The 12,500-nt window shown below is 41.5% G+C and overlaps 1 protein-coding gene across 1 annotated transcript; it reads left to right on the top strand.

Moving 5' to 3' along the window:
- Positions 1 to 10,023: 10,023 nt before the first annotated feature.
- Positions 10,024 to 11,977, top strand: LOC115004759 (D(4) dopamine receptor). Its single transcript, XM_075074112.1, is given in 5 exon segments — positions 10,024 to 10,152; positions 10,348 to 10,630; positions 10,633 to 10,812; positions 10,815 to 10,967; positions 11,757 to 11,977. Coding segments are annotated over 5 exon segments (966 nt in total).
- Positions 11,978 to 12,500: the final 523 nt, after the last annotated feature.

The raw sequence follows: 12,500 nt of genomic DNA, 5'->3' as shown, positions 1-12,500 counted from the left end.
TAATTTCTGCTCAGGAGATAAAGTAAACGTGAACATGTTTCCTGTCTTTGACCCTGTGTGTGTGTGTGTGTGTGTGTGTGTGTGTGTGTGTGTGTGTGTGTGTGTGTGTACATGCTGCAGGATTGTGACTATAATCTACATTTATAAGTGAATGAAATATTGTGTGTGTCTGCAGGCGTGACGATGTGAACTGCACTGAGAGCTCTCACCTGCAGAACAGCACTGAGGGAATAAACTCCACCAGGTCGGTCTGAAAATATACATGATTATTAATGATTATTAATTAGTGTGAATATGTGTCTGTGTGTGTCTACTTAAATCATCGATTTAACAAAGAAAAGTACTTTATTAATAATAAAATAATGATAGATATCATAATAATAATGTATTTCCTCCTCAGAGTCATCATGGCGGACAGACAGTTCTCTCCTTTCATGTATGTAGATATATTTCTGAATTCTTTTTGATCAACTTTTAAATGTGTTCAAACTCATTTGTTTTGTTTGCATGTTTGTTCCTCCTCTGCACAAACTATAAGACTTTATATTCACATATTCACATTCATCTGGTTGGTGAATAACGTGAGCTCTGACCTTTGTGGAATAATCTGATCTCTGATGTCTCTCCAGAATAAACATCCATAAATGGCGTTCATCGCAAAATATTCCAACTTTCTTCTCTAAATATTATTTTTATATAAATATATGGGGACAACAGGGGGAGCTGTTGGATATCAATATCACTGATCAGAGAATGAAGAGTCCGCAGAACCTCACAGAGATTCTCACAGTAATGCACTGATAGTTGTCTGAACATCAGCGAGAAGGTGGGCGAATTTACCCGAAAATACCTACAAACGATATACCTAAAGTAAATTGAAAGCTGCTCTTCAACCATTTGCACCATCTGCATGATTTTGGTGTCATTCAAAAGATAACTCTCTTATTGTTCAAAACAGTGAAGAATCACTCCAAGTGCTTCTGGCACTGAGTAATAGTGGTCTGAATATACTGAATTTGAAGAAAATACACTCCGCCAGAATTTCTTTGTTGAAAAAGATGTCTGAAGATGGTGTAGCTGGTAGTCCAGAGCTGAAATACACAATAGAAACATAGAACCAAGTGTTATCAAGTTATCACCACCAAATTTCAGATAAAAAGGATAAAAACTTAATTTATTAGACAGGTTTGTCCAAGAGTAACACCAGGCGTACACCAACTGTGCAATATGTACATGTACATGTAAATATTATATATATATATATAATATGTACATGTACTGTACATATTATAATATGTTATTTTTATCTATTTATAAATAACTATTATATACCCATATTCACAGAGTAAGTGAAGTATAAATACATTTCTTTCTAATATTTTTATGTTTTTTTGTGTTTTTTTCTGTACAATAAATAATAAATATTATTTTGGAAATACATTTTATTTTGAAAAAACAAACCAAGGGAAGTGACGCATCTAACGAAAGAGGCGTACATTTCCTTTACGATGCGCGCGCCACCAGGACGCTGAGCTGATCCAGGGTCAGTCTGTAACAAAAGAAGTGGGTGGGCACTTTCTTATCAAGTTGACACTCATTGGCTCATGAAGGTTGTAAAAGACCCATCGAAGCTCCGATTGGCTCAATTGAAGTGTCGATCTAACGCTGAGAGCCCGCGCTACAACCAGGATGTGTCTGTACCGGGATGAGAGCACGAGATATTAAGTTATGACTGTTTATGATCACACAATGTAAAAATCGACCAGCTGATTTCACAGATTGCAACAGCTGTTCATGGACTTTTATCGATGTGACGATGTTCACAGTGGATCTCTTTTTCCCGGAAACGAACGTGTGGACCTCTGGCAAAGCCTTAGGAGCGTCTTTTTCAAAATATTGCTGAAAAGAGGATATTTATGAGGCTTTATAGGTAAGTGGGCTCAAAGTTATGATTATGATTTTGAGTGTACTTGCTAGTTTGAGGAGCTGATTGTACCGCTGTTGTGATTTTCATCTCCATATTAAAATAGACGAGATTCTAAGCTTTCCAAAAATATATATATATATTTTTTTTCATAATTCAAAAATGTCCATGTACAGGCGCAATAAAACACCTGCTGGGCCCGCACCTTCTAAGAGGTTATTAATGGACACTTTGACTACATGTGAACTGATATGGACTCTACCTGTCTCCCCTCAGTTCACGGTTGAAGCAGCCGCGCTGCATCCTCGCCACCTGTCTGACAGCCAACCTCGCCAACTCTCTGCAGCTCGGGGACGAGACGGCCGGCGGCGACACTACAGACCCGTACGGCAATGGGAAGAAGTGACAGGAAGCCTCTGTTTCCATTATTATTATTATTATTGTTATTATTATTATTATTATTATTATTATTATTATTATTATTATTATTATTATTATTATTAACCACCAACACTGTTACATTAAGCTGTAGAGAGTCCCATTACAGAAACTGTCAAAATAAGAGACTCTCTGAATCAGCTTCATGACTCACAACCTGAAGCTCTGTGATTGGATGTTTGTTTGTGAAATGCACCTTGGAAGTTGTAGTTCACAGTGACACTGTTTAAACAGGAGCCTGTTTGCAGCAATCAATAAACAGCTTTTATTAAACCTACTCTTGTAATAAATCTATTAATACATAAACAATGTGAAACTGTAAACTTGCTCAAAACATTCAGAATGTGAATTAAAAACACTGGTCTGATCTATTAAACATCAGCAGTCAGAGCTGAGTAAAATAATAAACACATTTCTTTCTCTGTCTGTCTGTTTTACTTGTGTCCTTTTTATATTTATTTTAATTAATCGTTTTAATAATTTCTTTTCAAAAAATATTCTTCTAACCAGAGGCTTCTCGCTGTTCCTAAGAGGTTGTTGTAATGCAATGGAACAACTTACTTACATGGATGAAATGAATGTTGCTTCCAGTATGAAGACCATCCTGCTGAAACTGCCTTACAAGCTCAGAGACCAGTGGAGGAATAGAGCATGTCAGCTACAGGAACAGCGTGGTCATCGAATTAAATTCTCTGACCTGGTGGACTTTATCGAGAGACAAGTGAAGATAATGTCAAACCCATTGTTTGGAAACATCCAGGATGCTAAGCCTGTTCCAACTGTCAAGAGCTCAACCTTTGAAAAAACAAGAGAGTCAAGACCAAGTAGTTTTGCAACCAACATTACACTGTCAGAAACAGCAGTACGAGAAGCTGGAAGAATAAATGAAATAAAAATAAATGTATCCACTACAAATGCTAACAGTACCTGTTTATTCTGTTACAAAAGTGGTCGCACATTGGTGCGGTGTCCACAGATCAGGAGGAAAACAAACTTCTTAAAGCAGAAAGGAGCCTGTTTTGGATGCTTGAAAATAGGACACATGAGCAGAGACTGCAAAAGTCGGTTGACATGTGATGTGTGTAATCAAACCCATCCTGAAATACTTCACATCGAACAGAAGGACAACGTTAGAAAAATATTCCTAATAACACCACAAAGTCAGGTTTAATCTATATTCTTGCAAGAAGGAGCAAGTTTATTCATACAAAGGATAATCAAACTCACACATATAGATAGTGTGCAAACACGTGACAAAACTGTGACGTATGCGTGCGACGCCATGTTGGATGATATACAAATCAACAATGCGTCTAAAGCGAACAACAGCAGCACTACAACTCCGACTTCTTCAAAGTATTGTGACTCTCTGGAGTCCTCTGCAAAGGCAAAAGTCAGAGGAAAAAGTCCAAATTTACGGCTGTGACCCGTACACGCTAAAGCCAACGGATTATATTGAGGATTTAGATTCATTACCGCCGATTGAATATCCGGATATTGTGAACTACCTTGTGCTACAAACGTCGTGGGCAACCAACGCACAAATGAAGGCATACAAGAGCTTAGATGCTTATAATGTCTTTGTTTCTGGCTGGGTTGGTAGTCTTCTTACCAAACCACTGAAAGATGACATGGTGCTCGTCCATGCCCGTGTAAATCACTCTCAAAGAGCTCGAGATGCACCGCTCAAGCCGTGGTTTGTGAGTGAGAAGAGCGGCGATGTTATCCTCGCACACTGTGATTGTATGGCTGGAGTAAGAGAAGTATGTTCTCACAATGGTGCTTTGCTTTTCGCAAGTGAAGTAATCTCAAGAATAAGCCAAACAAAAACATGCACAGAAGAAAAGAGCAAATGGCATCACATGTAAAGAAAGTGCCTTATTTACCAGTCAGCGATATGGAGAAGTAAGGTCTTACAGTGTTCGGGTATATCATAAGCACAAATGTTTAACATGAACATTGAAAACATAGCTTTAGCATGAGCTCTTACCAGATATAAAGTGGACGCCACACACACGGGTGAATTGTGCTTTTTCTTCTGTTGAATCCTCACAAGTTATGTTGCTAAACCAGCTGACGGCGTTCGGTAGACAGTAATTCATCCCTCTTTTGTGGATCGTTGTTTTTGATGATTTTAGGAAATCTAAAGAACAGTTTCTCTGGGTCACGAGTAGCGTTATTACTACAATTATACACTGCGCACACAATTGGCATTTTCTTTCAATCTTAGACGTTTAAATACAAATAAAATTACGAAGCGTTGCAGCAACTCACACGGGAACGGGCGCAGTCTTGGTTTTGTATCCAACATGGCTGACTTACGGGTTGGGACGTAAGCGTGACGTCACATGCACACAATCTATACAGGTTTCTAAAGTCTGCTGTGTTGCTCACCAGAGCAACTGTTCTCAGTTTTTGTTTTGTTTTGTTTTCTGTCCTGTCCTTGAGTGCCATGAAAGGCGCCTATAAAATAAAATGTATTATATTATTATTATTAACTCTCCCAGCCCTAGTGTTTATAGCCATTCAAAGGACAGGAAGCCACAAAGAGCTTCCAGGTCAGTCTTCCTTTGTTCTACAAGATGGGGGTTTACAGTAAACACAGATGTAATAATCAACTCAGGTCCCAGACGTGCTAATTCAATCGACTGAGGACTGTTCTTAGAAAGAGCAGTTCACCTCCTGTCCCCTGCTGTGTTTAACACTCAAACATTCCTTTACAAAAGGACCTGACGCAATGGCCTTACTTGAAGAAAATAAATATTCACGAAATAGACTCTGACATTGACCTACTCATTGGAACAAATTGTTCAAAGGTATTGGAACCTTGGGAGCTGGTCAATGTAGAGATGCTTCAGCAGCAGACAACACAAGTTACAACAAAGAAAAAACAAACAAAACAAACAGACCACGGTGGAGGCGCGGCAGCAACATGCCAGCGGTCCCTCCACCGATATGGCACACATGTGTTAAGAGACAAGGCTATATAGTGACAGCCTAGTGCATTTTATCACCGCCACCAAGTGTCCAAAATAATATTGCAGGCCTTAAACCAAATAATAATAAATGCCAACATTAATGCAAAACGGCTTCTACACCGGCCCCTAATTGTCTTTGTGTGTAACTAAACAATTACCCATAAATAATAAAGGAGCTATGAACATTACAGCCTTTTTTTCTTTTTCATATAAAAAAAAGGTATGTACTAAATGTTGCCATTTAATCTTCTTTCTTCATCTTTTTAGGTCAACAGTCCTTGCTGTGCCTAAGTCTCAGCTTCTTGGAGCAGACATATTTTTGTTATGGGTCTTTCTAAGATGTTGCTCTTAGTCTTTAGTCGAACTGTGCACACAAGACCTTGTCCATCTGGTTTTGTCTCCAGTATTCTGCCCATTAGCCATGAACCTCATGGAGCAGTGGAATCCCTGGAGCAAAACATCGTTTCACCTTAGACCATAGTTGTCTTTCTTGGATTAGAGGCAAGTATTCATGTGTCCACCTTTTCCAGAAAAGATCTGCCATGTATTGCACTTGTCGCCATCTGCGCTTGATGTACAAGTCCTCCTTTACAAAGATTCCGGGTGGTAGTATTGGCTTGGTTTTCATCAGAAGAAGATGGTTCGGCATGAGTGCTTCCAGGTCCATTGGATCATCAGAAATCTTGGTAATGGCTCGATCATTTAAAATTTCTTCAACTTCATTAATTGGAGTATGCAATTCTTCATCATCCATAACTTGTTGGTTAAGAACAGAGCACATTTCGAACCATGCGGATCAGTCGTTCCCAAACACTGCCGTGATGGGATCCTGCTGGGGGGTTAAAGTACCACTTAATCCCTCGCTGGAGCAAAGCACGCTCAATCTTGTCCTGATTCAGGCCGTTGAGCGCTTTTCTCAATTCTCTTTTCGCTCCAGTGAGATTTGTGCCATTGTCTGATCTTACAGATGAAACTCGACCTCGTCGACAGATAAATCTTTGTAATGCATGGATGCAGGAGTCAAGTGTGTGTGCAATTTCAAGATGTACTGCTCTGCTTGCCATGCAGGTGAAGATGACACCATACCTTTTGACAAGACTTCGACCTGTCTTGATTTGTATAGGACCGAAGTGGTCTACTCCTACATCTGTAAATGGAGGTTTGTCTGGAAGAATCCTCTCCAGGGGTAAGTCCGCCGTTTTTTGTTCGCCAATTCTTCCCCGCTGTCGTTTGCAAACAACACAGTCGGTGATTATCTTTCTTGCAGCAGAGTTAGCTTTAAGAATCCAGTATCCTTTACGGAGGCGAGACAGCATATGATTTAGTCCTCCATGTCCAAGTTGTTCATGAATCTGTCGTAACAACAGTGTAGATATGAGAAGGTCCTTTGAGAGAATTATCGGATGTTTAGGCTCTTCTGGCATGGCTAGTCTATTCAGGCGACCACCCACTCTCAGAAGTCCATCATCCAGCACCGGATCCAGTTTGTACAAGTGACTGCTTCTTTTGACACAAATTTTCCCAATTTCTAGTACCGATAGCTCTTCTTTGAATCGTTGTCTTTGACTGAAAGCGATGATTGCACTTTCCGCTTGGACGAGCTCTTCAGGACTTAAACGTTGTCTGTGGAGTGTCGCTTTAAAGACTTGCATCTCCATTTCAACGCTTTCCTTTAGTTTCCCAGGATCTTCTTCAAAGCTACTCACAGCAGTCCAGTTCTCCTTTCTCTTTTGAACCAGCTGCAAGAGTGTTGCCTTTACTTTAATGTTTAGTTTAGTTGATCAGATGGTTTGTGGGGTTCATGGGATTTTTTACAACAACGTTCATTGTGATGTCTTGTTTGATTTCAGGATCATTAGCCGAGATTGCAGATTCCATGCAAGGTTTGGGCCATTCAGTGTCTGGCTTGCAGAGAAACTCTAGTCCCTTGATCCATCTCTTGCAGTTTAAGAAGCGGTCTGCTGTTAGTCCTCTAGAGGCTTCATCTGCAGGATTTTCCTTAATTTCCATAATATTTTACAGTATTTGTCACCTCTGCTGAAAAGTGAGTTTTATTGTCTTCAGCAGTCTTCCTTAATGCAAAGTTTGCATTTATAACAATATTATAACAAAAAAGCAAGCTTTAATAAAACAAAGCTGAAACACTTATACAAAGTAGCAAAATAATAGTGAACAGACAAACCAGGTAGACACCGGGTAGACACGGGGTAGGCACGAGCAGAACATGAACAGGCTGAGCAGAACACGAGCGGGCAGATAACAGACACGTAGCATGAACAACGAACCCACAAAGAACACTGAGACAGACAGGGATATATACACAGACACTAAATGAGGGAACAAGACACAGCTGTGGAGAAAGGCAGAAACACAAGGGCAGAGTAAATGGACACAGGAGGAACACATTAACAATCAGAAGGGGATGGTAAAGACACAGACAGGAAGTACCACTTCAACATAAAACAGGACACCAAAGAACAAGAAGATTGTTACACCCCCCTCTAAAGGGACGGATCCCAGACGTCCCAAAACAAAAAGAAAACCACAGCACAGCAGCGGAAACAGGGGACTGTCGCGGCCCGGCAGCGGAGACAGGGGACTGTCGCGGCCCGGCAGCGAAAACAGGGGACTGTCGTGGCACAGCAGCGGAAACAGGGGACTGTCGCGGCCCGGCAGCGGAAACAGGGGACTGTCGCAGCCCAACAGCGGAAACAGGGGACTGTCGCGGCCCGGCAGCAGGAACAAGAGGCTGTTGCAGCCCGGCAGCAGGAACTGGAGGCTGTCGTGGCCCAACAGCGGAAACAGGGGGCTGTCGCGGCCCGGCAGCAGAAACTGGAGGCTGTCATGGCCCAACAGCGGAAACAGGGGGCTGTCGTGGCCCGGCAGCAGGAACAAGAGGCTGTCGCGGCCCGGCAGCAGGAACTGGAGGCTGTCGCGGCCCAACAGCTGAAACAGTGGACTGATGCGGCTCGGCAGCAGAAACAGGAGGTTGTCGTGGCCCAACAGCGGAAACAGGAGGCTGCACTAGAAACTGCTAATAATGCAATAAAACAAGATAATGACGACCATAAAAGATGGTGCTGGCCAAAAACAAATGGTGACGACCATAAAACAAAATGGTGACGGCCAAAAAGAAGAAGCTGACGGCCATAAAACAAGATGGTGACGGCCATAAAACAAGATGGTGATGGCCAAAAATATAATGCAGACAGCCAAATATAAGAAGCTGACGGCCATAAAACAAAATGGTGACGGCCAAAAACACAAGATGCCGATGGCCAAAAACAAGATGGCGATGGCCAAAAACTACAATGGCGACGACCACAAAACAAAATGGTGACGGCCAAAAAACAAGATGGCGATGACCATAAAACAAAATGGTGATGGCCAAAAACAGGATGTCGATGGTCAAAAACAAATGGTGACGATCATAAAACAAAATGGTGATGATCATAAAACAAAATGGTGAAAGCCAAAAAACAAGATGGCGACGGCCAAAAACAAGATGGCGATGGCCAAAAACAAGATGGCGATGGCCAAAAACAAGATGGCGACGGCCAAAAACAAGATGGTGACGGCCAAAAACCACAATGGTGATGAACATAAAACAAAATGGTGACGGCCAAAAAACAAGATGGTGACGGCCAAAAACAAAATGGTGACGGCCAAAAAACAAGATGGTGATGGCCAAAAAACAAGATGATAGACTGCCAAAAACCACAATGGTGATGACCATAAAACAAAATGCTGATGGCCAAAAACAAAATAGTGACACCCAAAAACATAATGGCGACAGCCAAAAACAAGATAGTGACAGCCAAAAACAAAACGGTGACAGCCAAAAAACAAGATGGCGACGGCCAAAAACAAGAGGGCGATGGCCAAAAACCACAATGGCGATGACCATAAAACAAAATGGTGACGGCCAAAAACAAGATGGCGACGGCCAAAAAACAAGATGGTGATGGCCAAAAAACAAGATGGCGACGGCCAAAAACCACAATGGCGATGACCATAAAACAAAATGCTGATGGCCAAAAACAAAATAGTGACACCCAAAAACATAATGGCGACAGCCAAAAACAAGATAGTGACAGCCAAAAACAAAACGGTGACAGCCAAAAAACAAGATGGCGACGGCCAAAAACAAGAGGGCGATGGCCAAAAACCACAATGGCGATGACCATAAAACAAAATGGTGACGGCCAAAAACAAGATGGCGACGGCCATAGAACAAGATGTTGACGACCATAAAAGATGGTGCCGGCCAAAAACAAATGGTGACGACCATAAAACAAAATGGTGACGACCATAAAACAAAATGGTGACAGCCAAAAAACAAGATGGCGACGGCCAAAAACCACAATGGCGACGACCATAAAACTAAATGGTGACGGCCAAAAAACAAGATGGTGAGGGCCAAAAACAAGATGGTGACAGCCAAATACAAGATGGTGACGGCCATAAAACAAGATGGTGATGGCCATAAAAGATGGTGCTGGCCAAAAACAAATGGTGACGACCATAAAACAAAATGATGACGGCCAAAAACCACAATGGTGATGAACATAAAACAAAATGGTGACGGCCATAAAACAAGATGGTGATGGCCATAAAAGATGGTGCTGGCCAAAAACAAATGGTGACGACCATAAAACAAAATGATGACGGCCAAAAACCACAATGGCGATGACCAAAAACAAAATGGTGACAGCCAAAAACAAGATGATGACGGCCAAAGACAAAATGGTGACAGCCAAAAACATAATAGCGACAGCCAAATACAAGATCGCAATGACCATAAAACAAATGGTGACGACCATAAAACCAAATGGTGACAGCCAAAAAACAAGATAGCCACAGCCAAAATCATGATGCAACAGCCATAAAACAAGATGGTGATGGCCATAAAAAGATGGTGACGGCCAAAAAACAAGAATGTGATGGCCATAACCCTCTTACCTGGCTGTGGGTGTTTCAGGTAAACTTCACCTGTCTGTGTTTCAGGTACTGTACATTGCGGTGGTCGTCCCTCTGAAATACAACAGGAACCAGTTAAGCGTCCGTCAGCTGGCGCTCATCGCTGCGACCTGGCTGCTCTCTCTGGCCGTGGTGAGCCCGGTGATCTTCGGGCTGAACCAGGTGCCAGGTCATAACCCGAGCGTGTGCAAACTGGAGGACGACCGCTTTCTGGTGTACTCATCCGTCTGCTCCTTCTTCGTGCCGTGTCCTGTCATGCTCTTCTTGTATTATTGGATTTTTTGAGGTCTGCGGCGGTGGAGCAGTCGGAGCTGAAAGCAGGCTGCCAAGCTCTATTTTCACGTCTCAGCTCGGCTCTGTGGCGAGCGGAGGCAACGACAACTGGGAGTCGAGAGAAGGCTGTGTACTTAGTGCCCACCGGGCTCAGCCCTACTTCTCCATCTACCGACTCTGTGATAATGCTAACTGCAACCCCGGAGGATCAGGAGGGCGCGGTACACAGGTAGACAGTGTGTCAGATGGCGAGCTGAAACAGAGGAGTGAGAGCGGCCGTGTGAAGACAAAGAGAGGAAGAAGAAACAGTAGGAGAAGAAACAGTAGGAGAAGTAGAGTCAGCGGCAGAGAACGGAAAGCCATGAAGTTCCTGCCGGAAAAAGTATTCAATTAACCTTTATTCATACAGTCGTGTACAATCCACTTTGTACATGAACAATAAAAAACACCAAACAGTCAAGTTTACATCCATGTGTGAAATTCTCATAATGTGCGTATTCTTGAGTTATGGACAAAAATGTGTTTTGAGAGACCACAATGACCTTTGACCTAAATAAAATACAACAAGCAAATGAAATCTAAAACTGGTAATAACAGCATCAAACCAGCACTAAACTAGAACTTATCCAGCGGATAGGGCAGGAAGTAGACTATATTACTAATAATATCAGCGTAATCTTTATCTGACACAAATATTTCAAACACAATCAGCAGAAACAAAAGGAAGCTTCACATCAAAATAATATGTTTCCAGATGTTATACATTAAATAAAAAATAAAACAACATCTGTATGTCAGCAGACCTTATTTGCCTTATAGCTCAATGAGGATTTTCTGAAAGATATTTAGTATGTAGAGTGAGAGATGATAAAACTGTGTTTATTTCAGCTGTCACAGAGTGAGAAATGTTCAGAAAATAAATATTGTTGTTAAAGTTCCCCTGCAGACATGTTTTCAGACTATATACTGATACAATGCAAGGGCAAGAGAGGTTGGGGGGTCTTGTTGCTGTAACAAACACACAGCTATATGTAAATAATAAAAATGATAATAATACCAATAATAATGATAATAATGAAAATAATAATAATGAAAATAATAATAATAATACAAATACAAATACAAATACAAATAATAATAATAATAATAATAATAATTGGCTTCTGTGTCTGCAGGTGTGTTTCTGGCATGTTGGACACCTTTCTTTGTTGCGCACAACACCAAGGTGTCGTGCCAGTCATGTGACATCGGCCCCACCCTCATCTCCGTTGTAACATGGCTTAGCTACGTCAAAAGCGCCGTCAACCCGATCATCTACACCGCCTTCAATGCTGAGTTTAGGAGCGTGTTTCAGAAGCTTCTCTGCTGCCGGAGAGGAAACTAAAACGGTCTCCAGAGATCTTTACATTGAACCTGCAGGAAACCTTTACAGCTAAAATGGACAGAAACTCTGAGTCTTATTTTGAAGGCCTTTTTCTAGTGTCAGTCTCTTATTTTGAAGGTTTTAATAATGGCAGCACTTACTTTCCATTTACAGCCCATACAGAACATGTGCAGATTATAAGTATTTTCATCTTGTGGTGAGGGCCTAGTGGTCTGGCCTTCCAAACAGAAGGTTGTGAGTTCAACACCTGGGCTGCCACCAGTGTACCCCTGAGCAAGGTACTTAACCTTGAGTTGCTCCAGAGAGACTGTCCCTGTACTTAGTTCACTGTAAGTCGCTCTGGATAAGAGTGTCTGCTAAATGACCTGTAATGTAATGTGATTTTTAAAAGTGCAGGTTTTACAGATCACTGTTAACTTATTTATTTTTTAGAGTCTGTGTTTATTAAAGAGGATTTTAATCTGTGAAGTTTAGGTTAACGTGATGAACTACACAATTAAAATTAAAAACAGATTTAAGAAAT

The sequence above is a fragment of the Cottoperca gobio genome, unplaced genomic scaffold (assembly GCF_900634415.1).
Source record: "Cottoperca gobio unplaced genomic scaffold, fCotGob3.1 fCotGob3_184arrow_ctg1, whole genome shotgun sequence".
Lineage (NCBI taxonomy): Eukaryota > Metazoa > Chordata > Actinopteri > Perciformes > Bovichtidae > Cottoperca > Cottoperca gobio.
The sequence above is the reverse complement of the archived record's forward strand: the minus strand, read 5'-3'. Positions and strand labels throughout refer to the sequence as shown.